This window comes from Myotis daubentonii, chromosome 1 (genome assembly GCF_963259705.1).
Source record: "Myotis daubentonii chromosome 1, mMyoDau2.1, whole genome shotgun sequence".
NCBI classification, from domain to species: Eukaryota; Metazoa; Chordata; class Mammalia; order Chiroptera; family Vespertilionidae; genus Myotis; species Myotis daubentonii.
The window spans coordinates 89,373,660-89,390,313 of NC_081840.1; the positions used below are offsets into that span (position 1 = coordinate 89,373,660).

The window sequence follows — 16,654 nt, forward strand, 5'->3', positions numbered from 1 at the left end:
TGGCTGGACTGTCCTCCAGGCTGGGGATGGAGTATGTAGCGTGAGCCGCCATGCATTTAAAAGTCTTTTTTTTCAGCAACCACATATCAGCCCCAGCCTTTCAGGACCATTAGCAGCTGTTCTCGTCTCACAAGCGCAGAAACCAAAGTCTGGGCGGGCGATTTCGCAGGATGCAGGCGAGAGGCTGCGCAGAGCCCAAAGCTGAGCTCCAGGTGCAGTAACGAGGCCGACGTCACCAGGAGCGGCCGGGCGCTCCGAGGCGGGCGGGCCGGAAGCGGGAGCCGCGCGGGAGCTGGCGGCTGGGCCCCGCCGGCCGGCGCCCGCAGGCCCCGCCCTCCGGCTCGGTTGGCGGACCGCGGGCTCTGTCCTCGACTGGGCGGGCGGAGGATGGAAGTGGGCTTGTCGGCCATCTCGCTCTACCTAGCCAGCGCCAGCAGCCCTGTGGCGGCGACGACGATGGAGCGGGAGCCGGGGAGCCGTGCGGAGGCGGGAGAAGCCGTCGCAGCCTCGGGAGCTGCGGCCGCCGCGGCCTTCCGCGACCCGGCGCGGCAGGTAGGCGAGGCGCCGAGGGAGGGGCGGCCGCGGCGAGGCCCGGGGAGCGCGGCCTCCTCTCTGCTGGGTCGGCGGCTGCCTGGGGCGCGCCCGGCATGGCTCCGAGCAGGCCGCCCTCGGTGTCCCCGCCTCGGCTCAGAAACACTGGCGTGGAGGAGGGACCCCTCGCGGACCCCTCCGCTGGCTGCGCCTCAGGCTCGGGGCGGGGGCGGCCCCCGTTTCCAGGGGAGATGGTGTTGCCTCGGGTCTGTGAGCGAGAGAATGCGGGCGTGTCCCCAGGCGGCCTGGTGGCAGGAGGCAGGTGGCGCGGCTCGGTCCCGTCTCGGCCTCTCCTTTTGCAGCTCCCGACCTGGCTGCTGCCCTTGGCTGAGCTGGTAGCAAACCAGGGCTCCTGTTTGCAGGCGTTTTCATTTAATCCCGATAGCTTCTGCCTGAGGTGGGGCTTACCCCGTTCACCAGCGAGGTAACTGAGGCCCAGAGTTGCACTCTCCAATAGAAATACAGTGCTAGCCTCATCGGAGATTCTGCATTTCCTAGGAGCCACATCGAAAATGTAAAGAGAGCCGCGCCGGTGTGGCCCAGTGTTTGAGCGTTGTGGCCCCAGGAGCCGTGAGGTCCCGGTTGGGTTCCCGGTCATGGGGTTGCGGGCTGGATCCCCAGTAGGGGGCGGGCAGGAGGCAGCCGATCAATGATTCTCTCTCATTGATGTTTCTTTCTCCTCCCTTCTCCAAAGTCAATAAAAACATTTTTTTTAAAAAAGCAAAAAGAAATCCGTGAAATCAATATTATATTCTATTTAACCCAGTTAAAAAAATTTAACATGTAATTAATATGAATTGAAATTAACTTTAACACAGATTTCAACATGTAATTAATGTGAAAGTTATCAATGAGATATTTTACATTCTCTTTTTGGTACCAGTCTTTGAAATCCTGTATGCATTTTATTTTATTTTTAATTTTTATTTTCTTTATTGATTAAGGTATTACATATGTGTCCGTATCCCCCCTTGCTCCCCCCCTCCCCCACCCCCTGTCCATTGGTTAGGCCTATATGCACGCATACAAGTCCTTTGGTTGGTCTCTCCCCCTTCCCCCCACCCTCCCCTACCTTCCCTCTGAGGTGTGAGCATCTGATTGATGCTTCTCCGTCTCTGGATCAGTCTTGGTTCATCAGTTTATGTTGTTCATTATATTCCACAAATGAGTGAGATCATGTGGTATTTATCCTTCTCTGATTGGCTTATTTCACTTAGCATAATGCTCTCCAGTTCCATCCTTGCTGTTGCAAATGGTAAGCGTTCCTTCCTTTTTAGAGCAGCATAGTATTCCATCGTGTAGATGTACCACAGTTTTCTAATCCATTCATCTGCTGATGGGCACTTAGGCTGTTTCCAAATCTTAGCTATGGTGAATTGTGCTGCTATGAACATAGGGGTGCATATATCCTTTCTGATTGGTGTTTCTGGTTTCTTGGGATATATTCCTAGAAGTGGGATCACTGGGTTAAATGGCAGTTCCATTTTTAACTTTTTGAGGAAACTCCATACTGTCTTCCATAGTGGCTGCACCAGTCTGCATTCCCACCAGCAGTGCATGAGTGTTCCTTTTTCTCCACATCCTCGCCAGCACTTGTCGTTTGTTCATTTGTTGATGATTGCCATTCTGACAGGTGTGAGATGGTACCTCATTGTTGTTTTGATTTGCATCTCTCAGATGATTAGTGACTTTGAGCATGTTTTCATATTTCTCTTGTCCTTCTGTATGTCCTCCTATATGCATTTTAAACCCTACTGCAATTTGAGTTGAACTAGCAACATTGCACATGAGCAGAAATTAATCACATGTGGCAAATGATTACTGTTTTGGATAGCATAAGTTTAGAGAGTTAGGTAAGGTTTGGAGGTTTAATTTGTTTTGAATTTGGTACTCTAAAATGGTAGTTTAGGATCTTTGGCCAGATGAAACGAATGAAAATATTGCTTTAACTGGAAACCAGCTCAATTGTATACACTTTGGCTATTAAAATTTACCTTTGCTCCTGTATAGAAAACTTCCCACCCTCATTGAGAATGAAGCTTTTTCAATAGCTTTATTTTTGAGACTTAACTACTTGAATGTTAGTGAAACATTTGCCCCAAACTACAGACTCCGAGAGAACAGTGTCTGAATGTTAGTATAGCTCTCTTAATGTTAGTTAATGTTAGTTTGCATTAACAAAAACTTTTCTACATACTAATCTTTATATGTAATTTCTTGTTTTTCTTCTACTTAAGGAGGAAGGTAGGCTGGGAGGAATTCAGGGGGTAATGGTAATTGATTAGGAAGCTACTTTTCACTTTATTTGAGACCTGTTGTCGACAGGCACAGTTGAATCAAACTTTTAAGTCCGCAGTACTTGATGTATTTTCCATTTTAATTTTTTCTCCCGTTACTATAATTGTTTTCATTATTACTTAAGCTTTGACACTTAATGGCAAAGTAAACATACCCGTACTGACTAACCAGATAAATGAAGAGAGGCTCTTTGTTGTTTTTTTTTAAGTTATTATCTCAAAGCTGTTCATAATTTTTTTCATTACTTTTATTTATTTTTTAATACATTTTTAATTGGTTTCAGAGAGCAAGGGAGAGGGAGAGAGAGAGAGAGAAATATCAATGATGAGAGAGAATCATTGATTGGCTGCTTCCTGCACGCCCCCCACTGGGGATCGAGCCCTCAACCTGGGCATGTGCCCTTGACTAGAATTAAACCTGGGACCCTTTAGTCCTCAGGCTGACGCTCTATCCACTGAGCCAAACCAGTTAGGGCGAGGCTCTTTGTTTTGGGTTGGTGACATTATGTTGTTTTCATATCCTTGGTTAACAAATAATAAAACAAATACTTAAACAGTAAAAAAGGCCCTAGAGCAGTGGTTCTCAACCTTCCTAATGCCGCGACCCTTTAATACAGTTCCTCATGTTGTGGTGACCTCTAATTTCATTGTTACAAATTGAACATAATTAAAGCATAGTGATTAATCACAAAAACAATATGTAATTATGTATGTGTTTTCTGATGGTCTTAGGCGACCCCTGTGAAAGGGTCATTCGACCCCCAAAGGGGTCGCAACCCACAAGTTGAGAACCGCTGCCCTAGAGCAAAAAGTAAAAAGTGATAGGAATCTCCCCATCACTTGTTCCTCACATTCACATTCTCCTAAAGTCACTAAGTTTCTGGTATATTCTTTCTGGGATTTCCTATGCATATATAATAGTCTTTCTTATTAAACAAACATGGGTTCATACTATACAAATTATTTTTCTAACTTTCTCTTCTTGCTCTCTCATTCACACATTCCTGAAGCAGAAACATCTTTGGGAACTCCACATCTGTGCCTAGGGGTTTGACCACAGTAAGGGAAGAGATCTACGCGGTGGAGATTTGGATGGAAGGAGAGGCTGCCATCCTGTACTCCTTTATTAGTTTGTCAGAACTGAGAAGTCCCAACTGTAGGGAAGGGCATTAGGCCTCAAACCAGCAGCTTCTCTGACTAGACTTAATTAGAATTAAAGGAGTTAAAATTTCACTACTACTTCATTTAGCATTATTTAGCAGCTCTGCTACCAAGCACTTACCATGTGCCAGGAGCTGTAGGCTAAAGGATATAGCAATGAAGGATACACTTCCTACTTCTGAATGTTGCTAACCACCTAATTGGGAAAGTACATGTTTTAAAGAAGTTCTGGCTGTCATGGGAGTTTATAAAAAGCATATTGCCATTAAACACAGGCACTGAGGAACAAGAAAGCAGAATAACAGACTGGTTGATCATAAAATATAATCAAACGTATAACATTTTTTTATGACATCTCATAATTTCCTGGTGTTAAAAACTATTTTCAGATATCTGCAGTTTGTTAAAAGAGAATTTGTATAATTGACATTACCATTTTTATTTGCAGATTACTGTTTTACTGTAAAAATAAAATGTTTGCAAAATCCAGAAAATAACTTCTATTTATAATTGTTGGAAATTTTGTACCAAACCACTTTCTGGTTGGTTTTCAAATACCTCCCATAACTGACTCCTCCACTCCAAGAAGAGGTTGGAATCACATGTTTAGATTCACAGATTTTTAAAAAATATGTTGTTTTTTTTACAAAACTGATTTCAGAGAGAAGGAAGAGGGAGAGAGAGATAGAAACTGATGAGAGAGAGACATCTATTGGCTGCCTCCTGCACTTAGGCATGTGCCCTGCGGGGAATCCATCCGACCACCTCCAGGTCATGGGACGATGCTCAACCAACTGAGCCACATTGGCCAAGCTCTTTCACAGATTTTTAAATATGCCAATCTGGTTTCAGAAGAGAGGTTGACAAATTATAAGCTATGGGCCAGATCCTACCAACCACCAGTTCATATAAAATTTTATTGGGACAAAGTTATGCCCAGTCATTATGGATTGTCTGTGGCTGCTTTCGCAGAGTTCAGTAGTTGTGACAGTAGATACTATAGCTGCAAAGCAATAAAATACTTACTTTCTGGCCTTTACAGGAAAAGTTTGCTTACTCATGCTTAAGATGATAAAACTTGGGTTTTACTATAAAAAATTAATATTAAATTTAAAAAATTCCTTAAAAGTCTTATTAGTAAAAATCTATGAAATATAATTATTAGAGCAAATAAAATGCCTTTTTAAAAATATATATTTTTTAAATTGATTTTAGAGAGAAAGGGAGAGATAGATAGAAATATCAATGATGAGAATCATTGATCTGCTGCCTCCTGCACGCCCCTTACTGGGGATCCAGCCCACAACCCGGGTATGTGCCCTGACCAGGAATTGAACTGTGACTTCCTGGTTTATAGGTCAGTGCTCAACCACTGAGCCACGCCAGTATATAAAAATACTTATATAAGTATATAAAAATACTTATATATTATTATTGATCTCAGAGTGGAAGGGAAAGGGAGAGAGAGATAGAAACATCAATGATGAGAGAGAATCATTGATCAGCTGTCTCCTGCACACCCCCTGCTGGGGATCGAGCCTGCAACCCGGGCATGTGCCGTTGACTGGAATGGAACCCAGGACCCTTCAGTCCACAGGTTGATGCTCTATCCACTGAGCCAAACCAGCTAGGGCTAAAATGCCATTAAATTTTTTTTTTATTATCCCAGCAGGTTTGGCTCAGTGGATAGAGCGTTGGCCTGCTCACCCAAGGTTCCTGGGTTGATTCCAGTCAAGGGCAGGCACCTCAGTTGCAGGCTCCTCCCCGGGCATGAGGCAACCAATCCATGTGCTTCTCTCACATCGCTATTTCTCTGTCTTTCTCTCTTCCACTCTCTAAAAATCTGTGGAGCCCTAGCTGGTTTGGCTCAGTAGATAGAGCATCTGCGGACTGAAGGGTCACGGGTTCGATTCCGGTCAAGGGCACATGCCCGGGTTGCATGGTGGCACTGAGGGCACGGGTGGGGCTGCGTCTGGAGGGCGGGGAGGGCGGGCGGTGCGGGAGAAAGCCTCCTTGGCGTGCAAGCCCACTCTTGCCCCTGAAGTCGACCTGGGTCAACCACAATGATGAGTCAGCTCATGTCATGGCTTCAGATCGGAGTCTGGAGTTGGGTTGGAGCCCCCAGCCCGAGCCTGGTGCCGGGTGCCAGAGTTGTGGAGCTGGAGGTAACAGACTCTGTCCTCGGAGTGGGGAGCCCGGACATGTGCTCCCTCCCAGCTGCGGGCGAAGTCCGCCTGGGTCCCCCAGCACTTGGGCTGAGCCCTCAGTCGCCCACCCGTGGTCCGTGGAGGCGTGGAGGCCTGGCTTTGGGAAGTGGCCCTTGGGCACCAGCCAGGATGTGCTCAGATGGTTCAATGTGTGAAACCTGGGCGCAACCTCTCTCGTAGCCTTTCATTGGTGGGGTGAAGACCGGAAATCTCTGCCATGCTAGAGTGGCTGTTACTGCTCCTGCTGGGCCTGGATCTGGTGACAGTGCCCCCCGTTGGGGGAGCTATGGCTCAGGGCTGAGGTTCCCCAGCCGAAGGAACCCCATTTATTCTGAGCTGGGGCATCAAGGTAACTTGGGTAGGGATCCATCAGGCACAGGTGTGTTCTAGGAGAGGGATTTCCTTAGTTCTGTGGCAGTGGCCCCAAAGCACACCCTGGGGGAACTGACTCTTCCAGTTCTCTGGTTGGGAACAGACTGTGTCTGTGGTACAGAGAAGCCTTTGGTAACCAGCAGTTTTGCCATAGTTCTGCCTTGGTGGCACAACTGCAGGAGTTGGTCCCCCCAACGCCTAGGCCCCCCAGGAGGTGAGGGAAAAGAGCCCCATCCCCTTGCTGACAGCTCTGAAGCCCAGGGAGCACTCCTCCAGCATAAGGCCTGTAGCCCTGATTCCAGCCTGTCTCTGATGCTGATAGGCAAAGAGTCACCTCTCCTTCCTCATTTCTACTTTGCATGCAGCTAGAATGAGTTACAGTTTTCTTTTAAAGCAAGTAGAATAGATGCTTTTGCCTTTTTGTACAGGTAGCTTTTCCGTTTTGAACCTGATCTGGGGGTTGCTTTTCGCTACTGCAACTGAACTGAACATTTATGTTCTTTCAGTCAGAAGTGCTCTCCCTTTCCATCTCCTGGTGTGGTATCTTTCTCATTTTTCAGGGCCCAGGTGAGGTCACCTTTTCCTTTTGTTACCATTCCTCCTGAGTTACTTCACTAGCTGTGCTCTGTCCTTGTGGGTGTATTTTGCATATCCCCCAGGGCGGGGACTGGCTCATTTCCCTCTGTATTTCCTACCATACTCAGCAATGTCTTTCACAGAAGGGATGTACTAGTATGAATGTTGGCTAAAACAGGTAAGAAAGATAAGGTTCCCCCTGGCTGCTTTGGCTCAGTGGATAGAGCATCTGTCTGTGGACTCAAGGGTCGCAGGTTCGATTCCGGCCAAGGGCATGTACTTTGGTTGCGGGCACATACCCAGTAGGGAGTGTGCAGAAGGCAGCTGATTGATGTTTCTCTCTCATTGATGTTTCTAACTCTCTATCCCTCTCTATTCCTCTCTGTAAAAAAAAAAAAAGAAAAAAGAAAAAAGAAAGATAAGGTTCCTGTAATTTATGAAGACACAACTAGGTTCATTGTGCATGAAAGCAAAAGCTGTGAACTTTTAGTTTTTCATTTATCCTGTGTTGATTTCTAAGAGCATTTCCTGATGTGTAGTGTGCAGATATTTTCCTGGAAAACTGGGCAAATGTTCAGTAATTATAAATTAAAATGCTGTGAATTAGGAAAGATTTAATTATAACTAGTTTGTTGTGTAAGTGAAGATCTGAAGGAATTTTTATTTTAAAATAAAAATTTTGCCTAGGAAAAAAATTTTGTGTTTCAGCCTTCTCTTTTGTAGATTTTAAAAAAATTTATCTTTATTGTTGATAGATAGTATTGTAGATGCTCCCCTTTGTGTTTTTTCCCCCATTTTCTCCCCCCCACCCCCTACCCGCCCTTTCCAGGCCTTCACCACACTATTGTCTGTGTCCATGGGCTATGCATATATGCATATAGGTTTCCTGGTTAATCTTCCCCCACTCACCTCTGCTCTTTTGTAGATTTATTTAATTAATTATTTATTTATTTAAAAGTATATTTTTATTGATTTGAAAAAGGAAGGGAGAGACAGATAGAAACATCAGTGATGAGAGAGAATCATTAATCAGCTGCCTCCTGCATGCCCCTTGCTGGGGATTGATTGAGCCTGCAACCTGGGCATATGCCCTGACCAGGAATCAAACCTTGAACTCCTGGTTCATAGGTCGATGCTCAACCACTGAGCCATGCCGGCTGGACAGATTTTTAAAAAAATGTTTTGGAAAGAATATAACCAAAAGTCACAGAATAGAGATAGTAGCTAAGTTTATACTAGATGTTATGACCCAGCCAGAGTGTTTTGATTTATTAAAGTTGTCAAAGGAAGATACAGTAGTTGAGCCACTGAGAGATTGCTTAGGGAGCCGTGAGAAGCTGCTTCTGCTCTGATGGGAGTGGGTTGGGGGCAGAAGGGAGCATGGTGATGTACTGTGAATGCTCTCAGCTCTATTCACTGACAGGGATTGTTGCTTTGGCGTCAGATCCATCTAGTTAGTATGATGACTGGAGATCTAAACCAGCTCTTCTGACTTTCCCTTGTCTAAAAGGGAATTCAAAAAGTCATGGTCCAAAAGGAGACTTTGATGTCAAGACAATCCAAATCAAATCTTAACATCAAGGGGTAATATGAGATTGGGTAGGAAGGGCTTACTGTGGCTAGGGATCAGGGATAGAAGAAAGGAGATGTGGATAGGCCATATGTTGTCCATTTTTTTAATGAACACACTAAATGGATTGGTCTTTCTTTATTAAGGGCTGGGATTTGTTTGAGCCCTTAGGACAGGCTAAGGAAATTTTTTTTAAAGATTAATTCATAGATAGCCCATGCCATCAAGGCTTTCATGATCTCAGTTTGCTACTAGAGTATACAGCAGTGATAGTTCTGTCAGTGATGACCATGTGCTTAATGGAACAATGAATGCCTGAATTCTTTGGGTTGGATATACTGTATCTTGATTCAAATCCTGGCTAATTACTAAATTTACTTTTGGCAAGTGAATGACACAGAAGAACCATATCTATTTTCTAAGGAGGACCTTAGAAGATAAAGAGGAACAATGCATAAAAGTAAAATTACTTATACTTACATAACTTGGCAATTCTAGTCAACTATTTTTTATCAGTACAGTCCCTCTCTGCAAATGTAGTTCAGAAAACTTAACTAGTAGTTGAACAATAATCATGGATTTAAATTATGTTTGGTCATATTTACAAGTTTAAGAATCCTTATAGAAGATAATATTTTAAACTCTGGACTATCCTAGAGAATCCTACAGACGTGGATTCTAATCATGACAGTCCTGTAGTCCTGTATCATCTTGCTTTGGTTTACTTTTTAAATTGTATCAGTAATACATGAACATATCCTCATCACAAAAACAAAAAATTAAAATGTGAACAAAAAGCCCCCTTGATCATTCCCTCCTCCCCCATTTTCACTGTTGCCAGATTTTTTTTTTCCACAATTATTACTACTGTGCCTTTTCAAAATCTTCAGGTAAGAAGATTCAATGAAGGTTTTCTTAGGAGTTTAAACCTGAGGCAAGGTGAGAGGGGGAAAAAAAAGTTACTTATATTCCCCCATTGTTTACACTTACTCTGAGTTTGGCACATGGCTATATATATGTAGGAGTGGAACTTGGATATAATTAGAATTCCATAGACTTAAGCATTATACTTTAAAAATTTGTAAAATTTTTTACTATCAGAAAAACTCTGTTGTCACCTGTATATTATTGACTAAGAAATCTGGAAGTTCAGAGATAAAACACTGATGGCCTGCTTTCCAGATCTGGTTTATAAATGAGTTTTATTTGACCTGCACAGTGCTTTAAAATTATTTTCAATTTAATGTCTTTAGTTGAGGCATTCTTTCTCTAAAGTATCTATCCTGCCATCTGTAGCTTTATTCATTTTGGTACCTGTTTGGCCCTAAAAGGCATTTGAATTTAGGACTCCTGTTTTGAGAAAAGGAGAGCTTCAGAATTAAGCTGAACTGGTTTTGTTTCGCTCACACATAGCTAAGCTCAAATTCAAATACTAATTAGACTTTCTTAATATAAACTGTTATTTTATGTATTTAACATATGTATATGTGTGTCATATGATTTTCTCTTGATATTACACATTAATTCAGTCATAATTAGTGTTAGTCTTTATTTTTTTAAAATATATTTTATTGATTTTTTACAGAGAGGAAGGGAGAGGGATAGAGAGTTAGAAACATCGATGAGAGAGAAACATCGATCAGCTGCCTCCTACATACCTCCCACTGGGGATGTGCCTGCAACCAAGGTACATGCCCTTGACTGGAATCAAACCTGGGACCCTTCAGTCCACAGGCCAGCGCTCTATCCACTGAGCCAAACCGGCCAGGGCAGTGTTAGTCTTTAAAATGATTGATGTTCAGCATGTCTTCACATATTATGCAGTGTTGGAATTGCTATCACTTGAAGTGTGGTGCTTGATTTCTTAGCTGTTTACTTAAACAAAATTAAACTTAATTGGTTAAGTTCTGTTTTTTCACCTTATTATTGACTATGCAGATGTTTGCTTTATTATTCATTAAACTCTTTTTAAATGTTATTGATGCTTTTGTGCGTATATGATCTGTTTTATTTTTTTATTTTAAACATTTAACCACCTTTAATTATTTAATTTTGTTTGTTTGTTTTTGTTAATCCTCACTCGATATTTTTCCATTGATTTTTAGAGAGAATAGAAGAGAGAGGGAAAGACAGAGAGAAATATTGATGTAAGAGAAACACATTGCTTGGTTGCCTCCTGCAGGAGGCCTGACCAGGGCTGGGGCTGGGGAGGAGCCTGCAACCAAGGTACATGCCCTTGACTGGAACCGAACCCGGGGCCGTTTGGTCCGCAGGCTGATGCTCTATCCACTGAACCAAACTGGTCAGGGCTGTTTAATTTTTTAAAAAACTGTTTAAGAATTGGCTTATGTTCTTATTCCGTAAAATAAAGCAACCTGGAATTTTTTTTGGTCATATGAATGAATATTAATCTCACTTGAACCTCTCGTTTTCTTAATTTATTATCAACATTAGATGAGTAATGAAAGAAGCTTTGAAAATGTAGAACTGGGAATCATCGGAAAAAAGAAGAAAGTCCCAAGGAGAGTCATCCACTTTGTCAGTGGTGAAACAATGGAAGAATATAGCACGGATGAAGATGAAGTCGATGGCCTGGAAAAGAAAGATGTTTTGCCTACTGTTGATCCGGTAGGTTTGATACTAGCGATTTTTTGTGTGTCAGTGGGTTTTGTTTAGATTGATTTGTTTCCCCATTGAATGGAAGGGGACTTCTGAGGTTTCAGTCAGCTATATTCTGATTATAAAATTATGCATTATGATTTTGGTAAAAAATAGTATTTTTATACAATATGGATGGAAATATTTCCTGCATTTCAGAAGCCTGAAATAGTTTTGTTTTATTTTATTTTAATCATTTTTTAAGGTTTTAATTACAGTTGACATACAATATTATATTAGTTTTAGGTGTACACCCCAGTGATTAGACAGTATAACTTACTAAGTGATTATCCTGATAAATCTCACACCCAGCTGACACCATACATAGTTATTAGAATATTATTGACTATATTCCCTATGTGGTACTTTACGTCCCCATGACTATTCTGTAACTACTAAGAAATCTATCTATGAAAATGTCTTCCTTTCTTATACTTTTTTCACAAAATTCATTGGTTTAAAAAAAAATTATGATAAGAACACTTAACATGAGAGCTACCATCTTAACAAATTGTTAAGTGCACAATAAGGTATTGTTAACTATAGTCACAACATGGTACAGAACATGATCTCTAAAACGTAATCATCCTGTATAATGAAATGTTATACCGATGGAATAACAACTCCCCAATTCCCTCCTTCCCCCAGTTTCTGGCAACCACTATTCTATTCTCTGTTTCTATGTTTGATTATTTTAGATAACTCATATAAGTGGAATCAAGAAGTATTTGTCCTTTTGTGACTGGCTTATTTTACTTAGCACAATGTCCTGAAGGTTCACCAAGTGATTGTATATGACAGGATTCCCTTCTTTTAAAGGATGAATAATAGCAAAGTAAACTTTTGTCTGATAAGGCAAAATAATTTGAAAAGATACTGTCTTGTATTTATATAGTAGATTTGTAAAACAGACTCAATTTTTTTTTAAACCCTGACATTTAAAATGAAGACTTAATAATACTCCTGGTATACTTGATAGAAAACAAGAAATGGAATCAACATCATTAAAATGTCCATACTACCCAAGGCAATCTACAGATTCAATGTAATACCTATTAAAATACCAATGGCAAATTTCATAGAGCTAGAACAAACACTCAAAAATTTATATGGAATCAAACAAGATCCCAAATAGCTGCAGCAATTTTGAGAAAGAAAAACAAAGTTGGAGGGATCACAATACCAGATTTCAAGTTATACTCACCGTAATCAAAACAGCCTGGTAATGGCACAAGAACAGGCATATAGATCAATGGAACAGAACAGAGAACCCAGAAATCGACCCAAGCTATTACACTTAATTAATATTTGACAAAGGAGGAAAGAGCATACATTAGAGTCAAGACAGTCTTTTCAATAAATGGTGTTGGGAAAATTGGACAGATACATGCAAAAAAATGAAACTAGCCCACCAACTTACACCATACATGGGAATAAACTCAAAATGGATAAAAGACTTAAATGTAAGTCATGAAACCATAAATATCCTAGTACAGTGGTTCTCAACCTTTTGGCCCTTTAAGTACAGTTCCTCATGTTGTGACCCAACCATAAAATTATTTTTGTTGCTACTTCATAACTAATGTTACTACTGTTATGAATTGTAATGTAAATATCTGATATGCAGGATGGTCTTAGGCGAGCCCTGAAGGGTCGTTCGACTGCCAAAGGGGTTGTGACCCACAGGTTGAGAACCCCTGTCCTAGAAGAAACTATACCAGTAGGCAGCAAAATCTCAGACATCTCTTGTAGCAATATGTTTACAGATACATCTCCTAAGGTAAAATAAACTAAGGAGAAAATAAATAAATGGGATGACATCAAAATAAAAAGCTTCTGCACAGCAATAGAAACCACCAAAATGAAAAGAGAGCCCACTGTACGGGAAAAATACTTGGCAATGATACATCTGATAAAGAGTTAATATCCAAACTAATAAGGAACTCAGATAACAAAAAGGAAGTCAAACAATCCAATAAAAAAAATGGGCAAAGGACCTAAATAGACACTTCTCCAAAGAGGACATACAGATGGCCAAGAGACATATGAAAAAAATGTTCCAAGTCTCTAATCATCTGAGAGATGCAAATCAAAATGACAATGTGGGAACCATCTCACCTGTCAGAATGGCTAACATCAACAAATCAACAAATGACAAGTGCTGGTGAGGATGTGGAGAAAAGAGAACCCTAGTATCTGCTGATGGGAATGCAGACTGGTACAACCATTATGGAAAACAGTATGGAGTTTCCTCAAAAAACTAAACATGGAACTGTCATTTGACCCAGTGATCTCATAGGAATATATCCTAAGAAATCCAAAGCACCAATCAGAAAGAATATATGCACCTCTATGTTCATAGCAGCACAATTTACAATAGCTAAGATCTGGAAACAGCCCAAGTGCCCATCAGTAGATGAATGGTTAAAAAGCTGTGGTACATTTTTACCACAGAATACTATGGAGCAGTAAAAAAGAAGAATTTCTTACACTTTGAGACAGCATGGAGGGACCTGGAGAGTATCATGCCAAGTGAAATAAGTCAGTCACAGAAAGACAAATATCACATGATCTCACTCATATGTGGAATCTAAGTAACAAAATAAACTGATGAACAGAATGGATCCAGAGACATGGGAGCATGGAACAGAGTGTGGAATCTCAGAGGGAAGGTGGGGGAGGGTGGGTGGGTGGAAGGTAATCACCCAAATACCTTATTTGCATATATGCATGACCCATGGACATGGGCAATAGGGTGCTGAAGCCCTGGGGTCGGGGAGCGGGGGAGGGAGGAGGGGTGGAGAGGAAGGGTGGAAGGGGAAATATATAATACTTTCAACAATAATTTATTTATTTTTTCTTTTTTCTTTTTTAAAATATATTTCTTTACTAATTTCAGAGAGGAAGGGAGAGGGAGAGAGAGATAGAAACATCAATGATGAGAGAGAATCATTGATCGGCTGCCTCCTGCATGCCCCCTACTGGGGATTGAGCCCACAACCCAGGCATGTGCCCTTGGCCAGAATCGAACCCGGGACCCTTCAGTACACAGGCCGATGCTCTATCCACTGAGCCAAACCGGCCAGGGCCAACAATAATTACTTTCAAAAAGAAAAAAGAGCCCTAACCGGTTTGGCTCAGTGGATAGAGCGTCGGCCTTTGGACTGAAGGGTCCCAGGTTTGATTCCGGTCAAGGGCATGTACCTTGGTTGCAGGCACATCCCCAGTAGGGGGTGTGCAGGAGGCAGCTGATCGATGTTTTTCTCTCATCGTTGTTTCTAACTCTCTATCCCTCTCCCTTCCTCTCTGTAAAAAATCAATAAAATATGTTTAAATAAAAAGAAAAAGAAAAAAGAAATGGAAACCTAGATTTTTCTTGCAGTCTTATTTATGGTAATACTTCCCCTTATATTTTACCTCACTAGTATATGTGCCTAAGAATAAACACATTCTTTGCATTTGTTTAACCTTCGATTTAGTTTTGATTTGGGTTACTCAACTATGTGTATATGTGTGTTTCTAAGAATATATATTTAAAAAATGTTTTTTAATAGTAAAGGTGGAAATTTATTGAAGAACAAGTACAGACTCCCACGTGGGGAGGGGAAAAGAGTCCCATTGAGTCCCTTTTCCCTATGGTTTTTAAAGGCTGCAGATCTTTGTGCCTTGATAGTCCCTCTGATTAGTCACCATTCCCCTTTGATTTGGTCACTATAGCTACTCCTGAGTTTAAATCTCATGTGAAGTTCCTTCCTTCTCCCTTTTGTTCTCCTATTCTCTTTGGGCTTTCTTCCTCCTCCTTTATTTTGTAAATATAGACCTTTTGCTACTCCCAGCTCCCTTGTCTTATGGAAATGTAACTTCTGCTCCCAGCTCCCTTGTCTTATGGAAATGTACCCTTTTGCAGCTCTGTAGCCCTGTGCTTTTCCCATGGACCATTTAATTTTTAAAAATTTCCTAAACCTGTCTATTTCAGCCATAAAATCTCCTTTCAGTTCCCCCTCTGATTAGGAAACTCCTACTGCCATTGGGGACAGGGGATGCCGAGTCTGTCTGACTGCTTCCTGCTGACAAAGGGCACATTGTTTGATAGAGAACAGACTGGCGGCTATCAGAGGGGAAGGGGGTTGCAGAGCTGGGTGAAAAGGTGAAGGGATTAAGCTTATAAAACAAAACAAAGCCCCAAACTCATAGACACAGACAACGGTATGGTGATTACCAGAGGGAAAAGGGGGTTGGGGAGGAGGTACAAGAGGATATACTAGTAGGGAGGATAAATGGTGATGGGAGGAGACTTTACTTAGGGTGGTGAATATATCATACAATATACAGATAATCCTATCTAATAAAAGAGAAACATGGTAATTAGCGTACGACCGCTACCCTTCCCATTGGCTAATCAGCAAGATATGCAAATTAACTGCCAGCCAAGATGGCAGCCAGGCAGTTTGAAACAAACATGAGGCTTGCTTGCTTCAGTGACAGAGGACTCCAACGTTCCCCGCCTGCCGCTGCCGGCCTCTGAACTTCAACTCTAAGCAACTATGTTACAAATATAGAAGTTAAACAACCCCCCCCCACCCCCCCGAAACCTGCTTTAGTCCGCCGGGCTTCAGCCAGCAGGATCGCAACATTGTTTCAAATACAGAAGGTAAACAAATGCCAGAAACCTGCTTTCAGCAGCAGAGGCCTAAGAGCTGGAGCCAAGCCTCAGAGCTAAAGCTGGCCCAGAATAAAAAAAGAAAAAAAAAGAAAAAAAGGAGCGGTTGGGAGCTTCAGTCACCCGCCAGCCTGAAAACAGCCCTCAGCCCCTCACCCAGACTGGCCAGGCACCCCAGTGGGGACCTCCACCCTGAAGGGTGTGTGACCAGCTGCAAACAGCCTTCATCCCCTCTCCCAGGCTGTCCAGGAACCCCAGTGGGGACTGCCACCCTGATCCAGGACACCCTTCAGGGCAAACCAGCCAGCCCCCACCCGTGCACCAGGCCGCTATCCTATATAGTAAAAGGGTAATATGCCTCCCAGCACTGGGATCAGCGGAGCCGCGAGGTCTCCCGGCACTGGGATCAGTGTGACAGGGGGCAGCGCCCAAACCGCCTGATCGCCCTGCGGCTCTGTGTGTGACAGGGTACAGAGCTCCAACCCCCCTGATTGGCCCTGCTCTGTGAGTGACAGGGGGCAGTGCCCCAACCCCCTGATTGGCCCTGCTCTGTGCATGACAG

The 16,654-nt window shown here is 42.5% G+C and overlaps 1 protein-coding gene across 2 annotated transcripts in view; it reads left to right on the top strand.

The window, feature by feature from the left end:
• The window catches only part of LOC132241642 (signal recognition particle subunit SRP54), a 92,307-nt gene that overhangs the window by 66,899 nt on the left and 8,754 nt on the right, over positions 1-16,654 (top strand). The window contains exons 1-2 of one of the 2 annotated variants that reach the window (XM_059710605.1): positions 283-552; positions 11,229-11,402. The exons of the other annotated variant lie outside the window; for it this stretch is intronic. Of the exons in view, the coding sequence (XP_059566588.1) occupies positions 388-552; positions 11,229-11,402 (339 nt within the window). The 5' untranslated portion in view covers positions 283-387. Of the gene's footprint in view, positions 1-282; positions 553-11,228; positions 11,403-16,654 lie in introns of those variants that run through there. 2 annotated transcript variants of the gene reach the window in all.